At 41.5% G+C, this 13,284-nt stretch overlaps 1 protein-coding gene across 27 annotated transcripts in view; it reads right to left on the bottom strand.

The window, feature by feature from the left end:
• SGIP1 (SH3GL interacting endocytic adaptor 1) overlaps positions 1–12,938 on the bottom strand; it is a 204,969-nt gene extending 192,031 nt beyond the window's left edge. For 5 of the 27 annotated variants that reach the window (XM_072820685.1, XM_072820679.1, XM_072820672.1 and 2 more), the window contains exon 1: positions 11,823–12,183. In XM_072820685.1, coding sequence (XP_072676786.1) covers positions 11,823–11,832 — 10 coding nt within the window. In that variant the 5' untranslated portion in view covers positions 11,833–12,183. The other 22 variants (XM_072820662.1, XM_072820666.1, XM_072820678.1 and 19 more) reach the window with 9 other exon arrangements.
• Positions 12,939–13,284: the final 346 nt, after the last annotated feature.

The raw sequence follows: 13,284 nt of genomic DNA, 5'->3' as shown, positions 1-13,284 counted from the left end.
TCAAATAAATATTTCATCAAATGAGGGAAGGTGTTCTTCTCCTAGTATCCAGGAATGAAGAAAATCATTTGTATATGTGAAAGGTGGAAAGTATGAGGAGAAGAGTTAACTGTAATAGGGATACAACCTGCAACCCTCATCGTAGAGGATTGAATTTTAAAACTAGTTAGTACCTTCAAAATTATTTAACCTAATCTTTACTTGAAAATAGTTTCCAAGATACTAAATATAACAACAGCCCTAATACTACGTTATATTTATATATTAATTTACTGCTTTTAGAAATATTTTCACATATATTTTGTGCTTTGGTATTCACAACCAAGTGAGAAAGGCAGGAGAGCTCATTTCCTACTCCACAGATGGGAAAATAGAAGAGATGGTGACTTGCTCAAAATAAACAGCCAGGATCTTTAAAGAGGATACAAGAAAATCAATTCTTACCCACCTGGCAAATTCTTGGCCTCATCCTCTTTGCTAACAAAGAATGGTGCCAGGAGATTTAAGAATTTTTTGAATTAAAATCAATTATTCTTTCTACTGCTTTGCTTTCTCTTCCCAATGTTAAATAGTTTGTCCAAAGTCACTCAGCTGGCAGGGAGCGATGTCAGGACTAGAACCTAACACAGAACTCCTTCCGCCTCACCAAGCTACCTTATTAAATGAAAATGAAGAATTCATGACACATCATGTCACTCATCAATATGAGCCATTCTAGCTCAATATACAAATCAAGCTCCAGCTAACAGTCTAAATGTCTGACAACAGGGGAATAGGTACAGAAATGACAATGCAATGGATATTCTATAACCAGTATAAATAACGTTTGTGGAGACTGTTTCATAAGGATGATAATGATGGCTAACACCTCTTGACTGAGTGTTTACTGTGTACCAAATACTGTTTTTATGTATATTATATGTCTCATGTATGTAATTATATATTATAAAAATAACACTAATGATATATAACATGTTAAACTCATTTAATCCTTATAATAGCCTTTTCTGATATGGATTATGCCATACAGAAGAAGAAATTGCAGCACAAAAGGGTTAAATAATTTGCCGAAATGTTATATAGTTGGCAAGTGTAGAGGGGACAAGGTTTGCATCTGGGAAGTTTGTCCCAGATCCTATACTCTTAACTAATATACACACTGTGTAGGACAGTGGTTACCATCTAATGTCAAGTGAAAAATCTGTGTGTGTCTGAGTGTGTATGTACACACATGTATGTATACATATAAATAGATCAAATTGAGTTCTTTGACATAAATATTTATTTTGCCTATAAAGCTATTAAGAGCTGGCATTCATTGAGTGCTTACTTAACATCTCAGGTTAAGTGCTAACTGAAATCCATACATTATCTTAATTAATTCCCGCACAATCTTATGTGGAAGGTGTCATTTCACTCTCTTTACTGGTAATACTGCTGAGACTTAAAGGGCTTCAGATTGTCCCCGAAGTCCATGTTCTACACTCAACAAATTGTAGTAGTGGTTAGTTATTTCATAATAACGAGATAATTGGTGATTTCAATTTCTCCTTTGTATCTTCCTATTTTCTGAGTTTTCTACAATGAAACCTGATCTCTCTTAAAATGAGAGCAAAACAATTAAAGTAGTCAAGCAGACTGTGTGAGATACTAGGTTAACTGCATGCTTCTGAACCAAAGTGTGGCTCTCAGCCAGACTGATCCTACGCAGCAGATGGGAGCTCTGGGGAGAAGAGAGGGCTTATGATCCTGGGTACTGCCTGGCATCCATACTGGAGCCTTCAATGTTCCCAGCAGAGTAACATTTAATATACCTTTGCTATGGACCAAATACTTTTCTCAATATTTTACATATGTTAACTTATATAAGCCTCATGATAACCGTACACTGGGTGGCGTGCATATTTCCCAAAAAGTTGTGATCCCTCAACAGCATTCATTCATTCACTGAATTTTTGTTAAGTACTTACCCGTGCCACACATTGGGAATAAAAAATTGAGTGAGACATGGTCCCTGCTTTGGCAGAGTCCTTGGTTCTTGGTGGAAGAGCAAACAAAGTAGGTATATAAACAGAAAATAGCAGCTAAATAGTATTGAGAGCTTAACACTTTACCTCAAGACTGTAGCCTCAATCCCTACCCACCAGCTTGCTCTATGGCTTCTAGACTTGCCATCCCAACAATAAAGTGAACCAGTTCCTTAAAAATATCTCTTTCTCTCCCTCTCTTTCCCTTTCCCTCACCCTCTTTCTTCCCCTCTCCCTGACCCTCAACCTCTCCCTCTCTCTTTCTCTCTCTCTCTCTCTGTCTCCTTCTTAACCTATTGGTTCTGTAATCTCTGGAGAACACACTGCTACAGTGCACTTTCTGATTTAATCCTTACAACAGCACATGATTAAATTAACAATGAGAAAGTTACTGTTATTATCATTTCCATCTTCTAGATGAGGAAGCAGGTTCACTAGCTTCCCAAGGTCACATACATGACATTTAATCTAGACCAGCCTGACTCCAAAGCCAGTGCTCTTAAACCTTCTGATATGTGGCCTTAGGAGGGCAAGGACTGATTGCCAAGTGAGCTCAGGGAGCACCTCACTTTCAACATGGGGAATGTGGAGAGGCTTCATTGAAGAGGGGCACTTCTGTTGGACCTTGAATGATCAGAACAGACTGTGACTGTGTGGATAAGGGTAGGAATAGCACATACAAAGGAAAGAGGACATGGAGCTCCTGGCTGGCTGGCATAGTGGGATATGAGCAGATAAAGAGCCTGTGTGTGAAAGTGTTACACAGCAACTAAAGCATTTGTACTTCATCTTAGAAGCATGGGAACAATCAAAGGCAGATGGGGAAAGTGATGCCTTTGATGGCTGTGAGAAGCATGGATTGGAAGCAGCAAAATCTGATCAGGTGTGGTAGCAGAGGATGAAAGGGAGAGGACAAAGCCAAGATCTTTTAGGAAGGATAATCTATAACTCTAAAGAACCTACCGCTATGAGGCAAGCAGGAAGGAGAAATGAAAAATGAATCCAATCACTGACTGTGGCTTGACTATCTGGTAGACACAGGTCTTTGAACTGGAGGCACGAGGAGGCTAAGGAAAACTTGGTGGTTAAAGTCTATAGTACAGAGGTAGGGTCCTACCTGTTGTGAGGCTTGCATTTCCCACTACTGCTACCATACCTAGTGCTGTAAGCAAGTTTTCACCTGCCATCTTTCAGTGATACACTAAGGGCAATTGTAAAGGTTGGATGTACAGTGAGACCACCTACATCCCAGGTTTACCCATTGTTTTTCAACTTTGGGAAGCTGCCTATGGTAGGGAAAGCAACATGCTATCATCTCATGTGCCAGTCCCAAACAACTAGCAGAAGTGGCCTGGAATATGATGTTAAGATAGACGCTGAGGCCAGAGAGAAAGATAGTTAAGATTGATTAGTGATGCCTTCCAAGGTCAAGAAATGGATAGTGTAACCCATGGACATTGGGAATCAAGGATGGTGGAACATGCTAGTAATTAACAGTACAGTGAGGAGAAAAGAAATCTGTAGATCTGCAGAAGAGGTCCAGCAATAATCTACTTGACCAGTCAAATAGTGAGCTGTAATGCCTAGCCACTGTATGCTAAGGAACCCACATATAACAATAGGACTAAGAAAGAGAGTGATCTGAGAAAATAACTGGCATTTGCACCACTCTTCTTCAGATGTTCTCATATTTATTATCTCATTCTACCTTCCCTATGATTCTGTGAGATAGAGAGCCAGCATTATTCCTACCTTATAAATGGGGATGCTGAGGCCAAAGCAGTGCCAGAACTCATTCAAGGTCATAGAGCTAGTCAGGAGATCCAGCCCCTTCAAGTCACACTCAACTCTAACTCTAGGATTGGAACCACGAACTAAGGTAAGAGCATGATATTTATCTATTTACTTAAATACGTGGAAAGATGAGTACAAGAGGCACCACAGAACCAGTATCAAAATGCCAGGCTTCTGAATGCCCACCTGTCACTAGACACATGGATAACATCGGCTCATGCCAACTGACCAACACAAAAGGAAGCTGGCTTTCCTATCACTCAAGATTCACAGATGTCTGCTTATGTGTTACCTTGGAGTCCCTCTCTTGAACATCCCCTTGTGCTTTTGTCCAGAAGCACTGACGTCCTTGCCGTTCTGCCCATGTTCTGAGCATTTGTACATGCTCTTTCTCCCACCTCTTTGGACTCATCCCCTGAATAATTACATGGCTGCTCACCCTCTCCACTCCTTCAAGTCTTTGCTCATATGTCTTCTCAGTGAGGCTACCCATTACCACCTTATTTACAATTGCAATCCCATCTACCCTACTCCTTCCTCTCTCCCACAATTTCCTCTATCTCCTTTCTCCACTTGATTCTTCTCCAAAGTTCTTATCCTCATCAAATGTACTCTGTGTTTCATTTTATTTTCCCATCTCTCTTGCATCAAACAGGAAGGTCCATGTAGGCAGGAATTTGTATTTAGACCTCCAGCACAGAGTCGAACACCTAGTATGCATTCATACAATTCATGCAATTTCTGATGAATAACACAGACAGTTCTATGCTAGGGACTAGAGATAAGGGTTGTGTAACTGCACCTTTCTCTTCCAATACTGAAAAGGGGCAAAATTAACCAATGGCATCTATACAAAAGAACAGCAGAGGAGTAGCCAGTGAAAGGCAGATAGTAATACATTTGGATTATTCTTGTATTAAGACAAGCATATTTTGAGATGGGAGGAAAAAGACTCAATAATTCAATTTAAACCTTGGAGGGAGTAAGTTTGGGGAATCCAAACCATTCAGTGAATGCCAGAGACTCTTAAAACTAGAAGTTCTAGAGATAGGCAGATCAATTCTCTCATTTTATTTGCAAGGAAACAGAACCCCAGGAAGGTAAAGTAACCTCCTCAAGGCACACAGCCAAGCAGTCACAACACTTAGACTCAAACCTAAGTCTGCCTCTGGGTCCATGCTCTTTCTACCAAAGACATCCAAACTACACAAATTCGGTAAACAAACTGAGCTTCTAAGACTAATGGATTCTCTGATCAAGAATAATTTGGCATTTGAAAAACCTCATTTACCATCATCACACTGCCACTGCTTGCACAAATACATTGTACAACATTATGCTCATCTGTATTCATTTACTTACTTAAAAATACTTGCCAGATTCCAAGTCATACTCCAGCTCTAGAAGCCAGTGTTTTCAGATCTGGTCATAAAGCAGAGAAAAGGAAAGATAGTCCAGGGAGAGAAAGATGAGGTAGAAGGATGATGGAAGTAGATATAGGGAGGGCAGAAATAAAGGAAAGCAGAAGGGAGAGAAAAAATGAAAAATATGTATAGGCTCATTGGCAGCACTGCTCCTGGGATTTTCTCGGGATTTCTTTGAATGGCTGTGCTATCACTTGTCTTTCCCATTATAAAATAATTTCTTCAGAGCTAATCATCAAAATGATTCAAACTCAAGCACATATTTTCAAATGGACCATTTCTTTTTCTTTTGCTTCCCAAAATATATTATCTGTATCTCACAATATCCCATTCCATAATACTTCATTCTTTTTCTTAATCACTTCATGTTTATTCTCCAGCGAGAACACAAATTTGAGCATTTATTTTTTCCTACATCAACTATAATGCCCCCAAAAATACCTTAACAGTGTTACCACATGAAGCCATCAGGGTCATTTATATCTGGTTTTCCTCACTTCTCCAATGGATAAACACACTAAGCATCCACTGTGTGTCAAGAACTAAGAATGAGGAGGTGAACCTGATAGACCAGAGTCCTGTCCTTGTGGAGCTTAGCTCTGAGTGAGAAATTCAGCCCATACACCATTAAATGACCAGGAATCATAAATACATCTCTGAGGAGAGAGAGTGGACTGGGATGTACTCAGGGGCCCAGGCCTGTGTGTTTAAGAGTTTGGGATGACAAGAGGATAGGGAAGTCCTCCAAGGAGGTGGTAGTTTTGCTGGGACCACAAGAAAACAGTCTGGGAATTGGCAAAATCATGCTCTAGGTAGAGCAAAAGCCCTGAGGCAGAAAAGTTTATTTGTTCCAAACACTCTGACACTGGCAGTAAGGCATTCCACGAGCTTGGACAGGCCTGGCAGGTCTGAGTATGCAGCCTTCCATCTGCAATGGATTTTAACAGAAATGAGAAGATACAGAAGCTTTTTAAACAAGTGACACGACATAAGATATTTAAATAGAGATTCTAAATATCTCCCTGAAATTCTGTGGATGTAGTTAGAGGGCAAACATGTGCCAAGAATGCAGACTGACCCCTCCTCAGTGGACACTGACCTCCACCCACCGTAGCTCTCTCCCTGGTAAGCAAACCAGCCAGTGCTCACAGAAATATTTGGTAGTCAACATAGGAACCAGTTAGGCCCAACACTCCTGCCACACACACCCCTTTGTCCTGGAGGATATCCTGCCCTTCTCATGCCCCTCAGTCCCCTTCTATCTCTGATCTTCTCCTTACTCAGTTCATTACTCCTCAGAGATTTTTTTTAGAGAGGAGCCCCAAACCATCATGATCCCTTAAGCATTTTCTTCTTCCAACCCCTGTACCATCATCTCAGTAAATTCTCTCTCCCTTTATTAATTCCATTCGCAAGTTTACATAACGAAAGTAATGACAGTTTAATAGTAGTATATATGATGAAATTGAATTGAGAAAAGTAAACCATGAGTATGGAAGTAAAATTGAACATAATTGAAAATTCAGTGTCATAAGTCTCTACAACTTCTGAAAATATACCTTAAAACTCCCTTCATATTTTTTCTCCATATCCTCATTGTCCTCTAATGAAACCTTCCTTTTCACAAATAACATCATTTACAATTGAAAACATATTTAATTCCATTGTTCCTTTCTGGCTACTTACTGTGGTAACCATACTGTTCTTCACACATTTCGTTGCAAATATTTAGTATTTCAACTAGATAATGGGTTAATAGCCTTTGAACGAGTGTGAGAATCTAATCAACATATATGTCATTATTCCTATGGGAATACTTGTTTCAAATGAGCAATTCATAAACAAACTTTCAGGAACATGAGAACTGTGAGTTGGTGACTTCCTGCAATTTGTTTATTTGAAACATGGATAATGAATGTGGCAAGTCCAACAGAAAGAATTATCCAGAGTCTTCTAGAATGGTTTGTCTAAGATAATTTTTTGAAGACTGCATATTCTTCTTAGAAATTTAAAGTTTTGACCTCTGGAATTGTTTGGGAACTTATATATATAAGAAGGCTCCTTCTGACACAGAGCCTTGGGGAAGAAGAGAAATGACATACATGATGACCCATATATTAGAATCTCATATTCATGCTTAAGATTTTCCAAAATAACTTCACTCTTTCTGGGAAGTATTCTCTTTAAAACTTCTTTGCTAACTAGAAAATGAACAGGTCCATGCTTTGTTTTTGATCAGATCAAAGAATTTTCCAAATAAATAAAACTCTATTTCTAGATAGGAAAAAACAATCTTTACTATTATGAGGTTCATTGCAACAACAAAAGCTCAGTTAATCTAGAATCGTTCAAAATTGTCTAAGAAGTTTGAGATAAAGAGTATTAACGAGGAGTTGAGGGTATGGTTCTGTGCGTATTCATATTTAAAAGAGAGACAGAATGTGTCCATCCAAGAAACCAAGTTCTAGTTTTCAATTAGGTTAGGATGCCCATCTTGATACAAATTTTAAAATGGTTCCTATTATAAGATATTATGATAGGCCAAATGTATGAGCTTTGTTGCTAAGTGAACTTGAGTCCAGAAAATTCTCATCTCCATTTATCAGAATTCAAGAAAAACATGTAATTAGGTCTTCTGAGGTAAATACGTTAATGTAAAACATCCAGGTGACTATGATGGTTCATTGTTTTTCCTCTAAAATTGAAGGAAGCAATACATTTATGACATTATAAAGAACTCCACTTCAGTTTATACTATTTATAAGAACTTGAATTGACCAAACAAACAAACAAACCTGAACTTGGGTTCACATTCCATTTTGCCATTTTTCTGCCTCAAAATATTTTTTTAATTTTTGCAAGTTTGAAAAAGTATTGCATGCAGAATACACTTACAGATTATCATGAATGGTAAATATAATAAAATGTATTAAATCATCCTATACAATAAGCCCTTAATAATGTGCTTATTAATTTAAAAAAAATTGTTATATAGGATGAAACCACTGGCACCCAAAACCTTACCCTTCTAGGACAGCACCTAAGAGCCCGACTATGGAACTAAAAGCACAATAACTTGCAGTGCAGTTCTGCAAGATGAGGGAAAACTTCCTAGGCTGCCCTATAAAAAAAAACAGATGTCCTAAGAAACCCTGACTTTGTTCCATTTATCTTTGAAGGGATATCCAAAATGGCATTTTCAAACTTTAACGATAGTATGCAATAACAACAGAATCCTTCAAGAGTTGCCCTAATCACATAGACTGTATCGAAAGCTTAACCAGTACACGTGCCTGTTAGCAAATGACTACCTTTGCTCACCCTCTTTCCCTTCACAGTCATACCACACAGGGCTCCCTATCATGTGGCATTCCTTAGGAAAAACACAACTCAATACCAACCACTGCCAAATAATAAAGACTGCAGTAATCAGTGAGTCAAATATCAAATTAAAATATATGTTTTTAAATCAAAAGATTTAAAAGGAATCATGGAGGGACAAACTACTGGTAAGATGTTTGAGGTCGGGCAGCCCAGGTGGCTCAGCGGTTTGGTGCTGCCTTTGGCCCAGGGGTGATCCTGGGGACCCGGGATCAAGTCCCAGGTAGGGATCCCTGCGTGGAGCCTCCTTCTCCCTCTGCCTGTGTCTCTGCCTCTCTCTGTGTGTCTCTCATGAATATAAAAATAAATAAAATCTTAAAAAAAAAAAGATGTTTGAGGTCCCTGCAGTATTATTTCACTACCTTCTATGAAGCTAGCATCACTGGGGAGGTAGTAACCTTCCTCATCTATGACCAGGATTTCCAATAGGCATTGAATGAATGGAGCCCATATCTTGTTCCATCAAAACAAGAACACAAAACTAAACTATGAGCCATTCTGAAGAATCTTTGTTTACTCCTGTTTTACATGAAGTAGAGAAGTAGCTTTGAAAAGTTGCCATGGCCATGCTTTTCCTGAGCAGCAGACTAAAACATTTTGGTGAATATAGAAATATATACAGTGTAAATGTGGGCTCTCTCCCTTCCTTAATAATATATATATGTGTCGACTACTACATGTGTGTGTAACTGTGTGTGTGTGTGTATGCACGCACCGATGCATATATGAAATGTACTGTTGAGGAGAGACATCATTTAACCATCTTAATGTCGGGTGACACATTCTCAGAGCCCACTAATGTTTCAGCAGAGGGCTTCCATGACAGGATTTTAGGGTGACTTTTAAGGGGTTCCTTATCTTTCCAAGGTTATTGTGATGGATGGAACGAACAGCCTAGTTGCCTCTAGGGATGAGTTAAGTGAAAAATAATAACTGCTCTGTCACATATTTGGAATAAGAGCAATTCAGAGGTGAATTCTGGGATGCAATATCAGAAACATACATATATTGCCAAAAAGACTAGCAACTAAGTTAAAAGGTTTTCGATAGGCAAATTGATTTCTAGTTAAGGTTCCTACCTGCCTTAAAAGGTCACTGAACCATTAAGATAATAAGTCTTGAAAAGCATTTAAGTATGAACTATGAGTAGATAAAAATGATTAGTTTCATATAAATTTCGAAGCCAATGGGAATCTTTCCATTTTCTTTTTCAGGGATTTGACGGAAGGCAACTGCATCCATAGTGTCACCTCTAATTCAAAACAGTACTAGCATAGCATCCTTCATTAGATGAATTTGGCAGACTCAGAGCAATGGTGCTAATTCAGCTCCAACACACGTCTTTGTTACAGTTCTCCTTTCAGTTTAGGCAGCTCAGATAGGCTTATCATAGGGCTTTGAACTGCCTGACATTCTCGGATGGCACAATAGACAATATTCCCAGGAAAGTCATTAATGAGCGTCAATAAATATTACTTCCTTCAAAAAAGACACTTTAACTCCATAGTTTGCAAGGCAAGAAGTAGAAATGCAAGATCTTCTACTTGCCTGTGTAAGATTCAAACCTAATTAGGATGTATGCAGATATCTCATTAGGAAATGCTACAAATGAAATTTAGCTGGAGAAACATAGTACCTCTATAGACAAAATTCTTTCTTTCTTTCTTTCTTTTTTTTCTGAAGAGAGTAATCTACATGAGTTTAAATTGAAAAGTGTTACAGTAATACTGTTTCTGTTTGTCTTGCCTTGTTATTCAAAGATTAAATTCATTTTCTATTGATGAAAATGATTACATCTTAGGCCGTTAGTAATCTCAGTTTATTTAGACCTGTATTTTAAAGAACTAGCTTGAGAGCCCTTTGCAGACAAGACCCAGGCTCCATGACAAAATGATACACAATTTCTCTTTTAAGGCTATTTTCTAAAATCTGTGGGCCATGACTGTAGAATTCTTCACTCCCTCAAATTACATTAACAATGTTTGACATCATGACAGAGAGAGCAAAAGGAATTCATTTCTCCCGAAATAAGTGGGCTATACCATTGCTTTTTGAAACCATCCTTCTCTGATTCCATTTTGGTAAATTTCTAATGAATGTTTAAAATCTGTAGGACGGACCTTGGCTTAAGAGGTGGCCTCTCTGCCATTTTCATGGCTGATTTGAGACCCATTATGCACTCGATTCTGCATTGTGAAATCCAGGCTAGGGACAAATTTCTGCCTGTCATCTTAGGAAAGGCCAGGAGTTTTGCACCATCCTTTAGTGTGAAAACAAAATCAAAGCCAGGGTAAGGCTGCCTGCTTCTTTCTTAATCAGCTTGATGCTTTTTTGAGGCAATCCTGGCTGTCACTATCTCAGGCTTGGAAGGGTAATTCAGTAGAATAAAATATAGTTTAAACAACATCTCCCCAGGGAAAGTTCCTTCTTACACTTAATATTGAATGCAAAAAGGTAATCAGTAAATAATCATTTGGTGCTTGGTTAGGAATCATTGCACAGGAATGCATTTAAGAAGAACAAAATTCTTTTTTTAACCCGGTAAGACCCTGAATCCGGGGCTGAGAGGCCCAGATATTTTCCTCATATTGCTCATTCCGTTGCAATGGCATCCTCCTATAACTATATCTTATGGACCAAATTTGCTGCACCTGTCACCCCAACAATAAGATGTAAATTGCAGAAATAAAAATAAAAGAATTTTTTTTTTAAATGTTAAACAGTTCACTGAAAATGACAGCATGGATAACTCTGTCAATGACCTCTCCTCGCTAATGTCAATTTCAGAAAACAAGTTTCCATTGTAAATGTTTAATCAGTGTAGTCCCAGGAACCCAGAGCAGAAAACCTTATCTTCTCTCCCAACTTATTTGCTCTGCAAGCTCTTTCTTAGCTCTATCTCTGCTCCCTGGAAGCACTTTATGGTTTTGTGGTTTGTTGTTGTTCTCTCTCTCTCTCTCTCTCTCTCTCAAAAGAGCTGGGAGCTCTGTAGGTTCTGAGCTAAACAGAAGCCTTGTGGTTTGATTCCATTAGTCTGAGCCCTGGTCCGCGGCAAGCAAACTGCAGCATTGCTGCTTGCAAATCCTGGCGACCAGGTTCGAGACCAGAGCCACAAACACTGGCCGCACACATTCTTCAATGCCGTTCTGCCCAAACCTTGCCTGAAGCCAGTCAACCACAGCAGAAAGCATCCTACCTTCCATCATGGTGGCGGAATTGCATTCCTTAATTTCCAAGGAGTCTGAAAAAATACAGGAGGATGGGATTCCAGGTCGCAGCTAGGTCCTCGCAACGCTGCCGCCGAGAGGTCTGCTCCGTCCACTGCCGAAGCCAAACGAGACGAGCGTTAACCCCCAAGACAGGCCATGGATGCTGCTGGTGCCGCTTCACCTACGGGCTCCCGGGAAGATGCTGCGAGAGAAAGGGAGAGGAGCGGCAACCCGGCCGAGCTGCACCGCCTGCGCCGCCCTGGCCAATCCCTTCGGCGCTGGACCGCGTCACATGGCAGCCAGCCTGCGTCTCCTGACACAATACCCCGGGAGAGCACACAGAACCTATTTTCCGTCCCTATTCCCCTCCGCTCCCACCCCTCCCGCTGGTCACCAAGTGCACGGCCCCTTCCCCACCTGGTGACGCACTTCCCCGCCCCTCCTCGTCGTCTTCTGGAGCCCCCTTGCAGCGGCTGGGTCCCCGCGATCGATTGTCAGAGCTGCCAGCTGGACGGGGGGCTCGGGCACGCGAGGAGCACCTACGTGGCTCGCCGCGGAGGGCATCGGTTTGTTTTGCTTTGTTTTAAGAAAAACTTGCCAAGAATTCCATGCACTCTGGTGTCTTAGCCGCACACTTCTAAGCTCCCATTCCCGTCGTCTTTGGCCCTGAAGGAACTCCAGACGTTAAGGTCTGCCTGCGGCCTCCGCACACGCGTGAGTCAGTCTCTCTCTCCCTCTCTCTCATCCCTCTCTCCCTCCCTCTTTCTTTCTCCCTCCCTCCCTCCCTCCCTCTCTCTTTCAAGAGAGAAAGAAAAAAAAAAATCAATCCGGCTGACGTCACATCAGAAGCAATTATCCCCAAAAGGATGATGCAGAAGAAATTTCATCCCAGCTGCCTTCAACAGAGCCAGGGAATTAATCGCGCGTGACATGCCCAAGGGCTGGGAAGTGTCATTAAAACAAAGAAACAAAAGAACCCACCCGAGTGGGGGCTCTGGAATCAACCTGGCAACGCTCGAGATCATTCCTGGGGCGGGAGGCGGGAGCGAGGACCGCAGGCCGGGCGCCCGCGGCACCTGGACGCGCCCCGGTCCCCGCCCCGGTCCCCGCCCCGGGCCCCGCACGCGGCAGCCGCCGCCGCCCCGGGTGCAGGGGCTGCGCCGCCAACCGCAGGCCCTGGAGGAAACCAACTTTCTTCCAGAGCACACGATTTTTTCGCAGCGCGCCTTCGGCATCTGTGCGGGTCGCGCAGCCCAGTCGTTCACCCCAGCCCAGCGGAAATCCGCAGGGAGGCGTCGGTGCGGGGTGCTGGCCCGGGGGCGGGGCGTGGAGCTCAGGGGTCTGCAGCTTCCAGGGACCGGCTGCGGGTGCCGGGCTGCTGCCTCCGCGGGAAGGGTGACGGCACCCGGGCTGCTGGGGCCGAGAATCTGCCCCCTGACCGGTCCCCAG

This window comes from Canis lupus, chromosome 3 (genome assembly GCF_048164855.1).
Source record: "Canis lupus baileyi chromosome 3, mCanLup2.hap1, whole genome shotgun sequence".
Lineage (NCBI taxonomy): Eukaryota > Metazoa > Chordata > Mammalia > Carnivora > Canidae > Canis > Canis lupus.
This window is presented reverse-complemented; position numbering and strand designations above follow the sequence as displayed.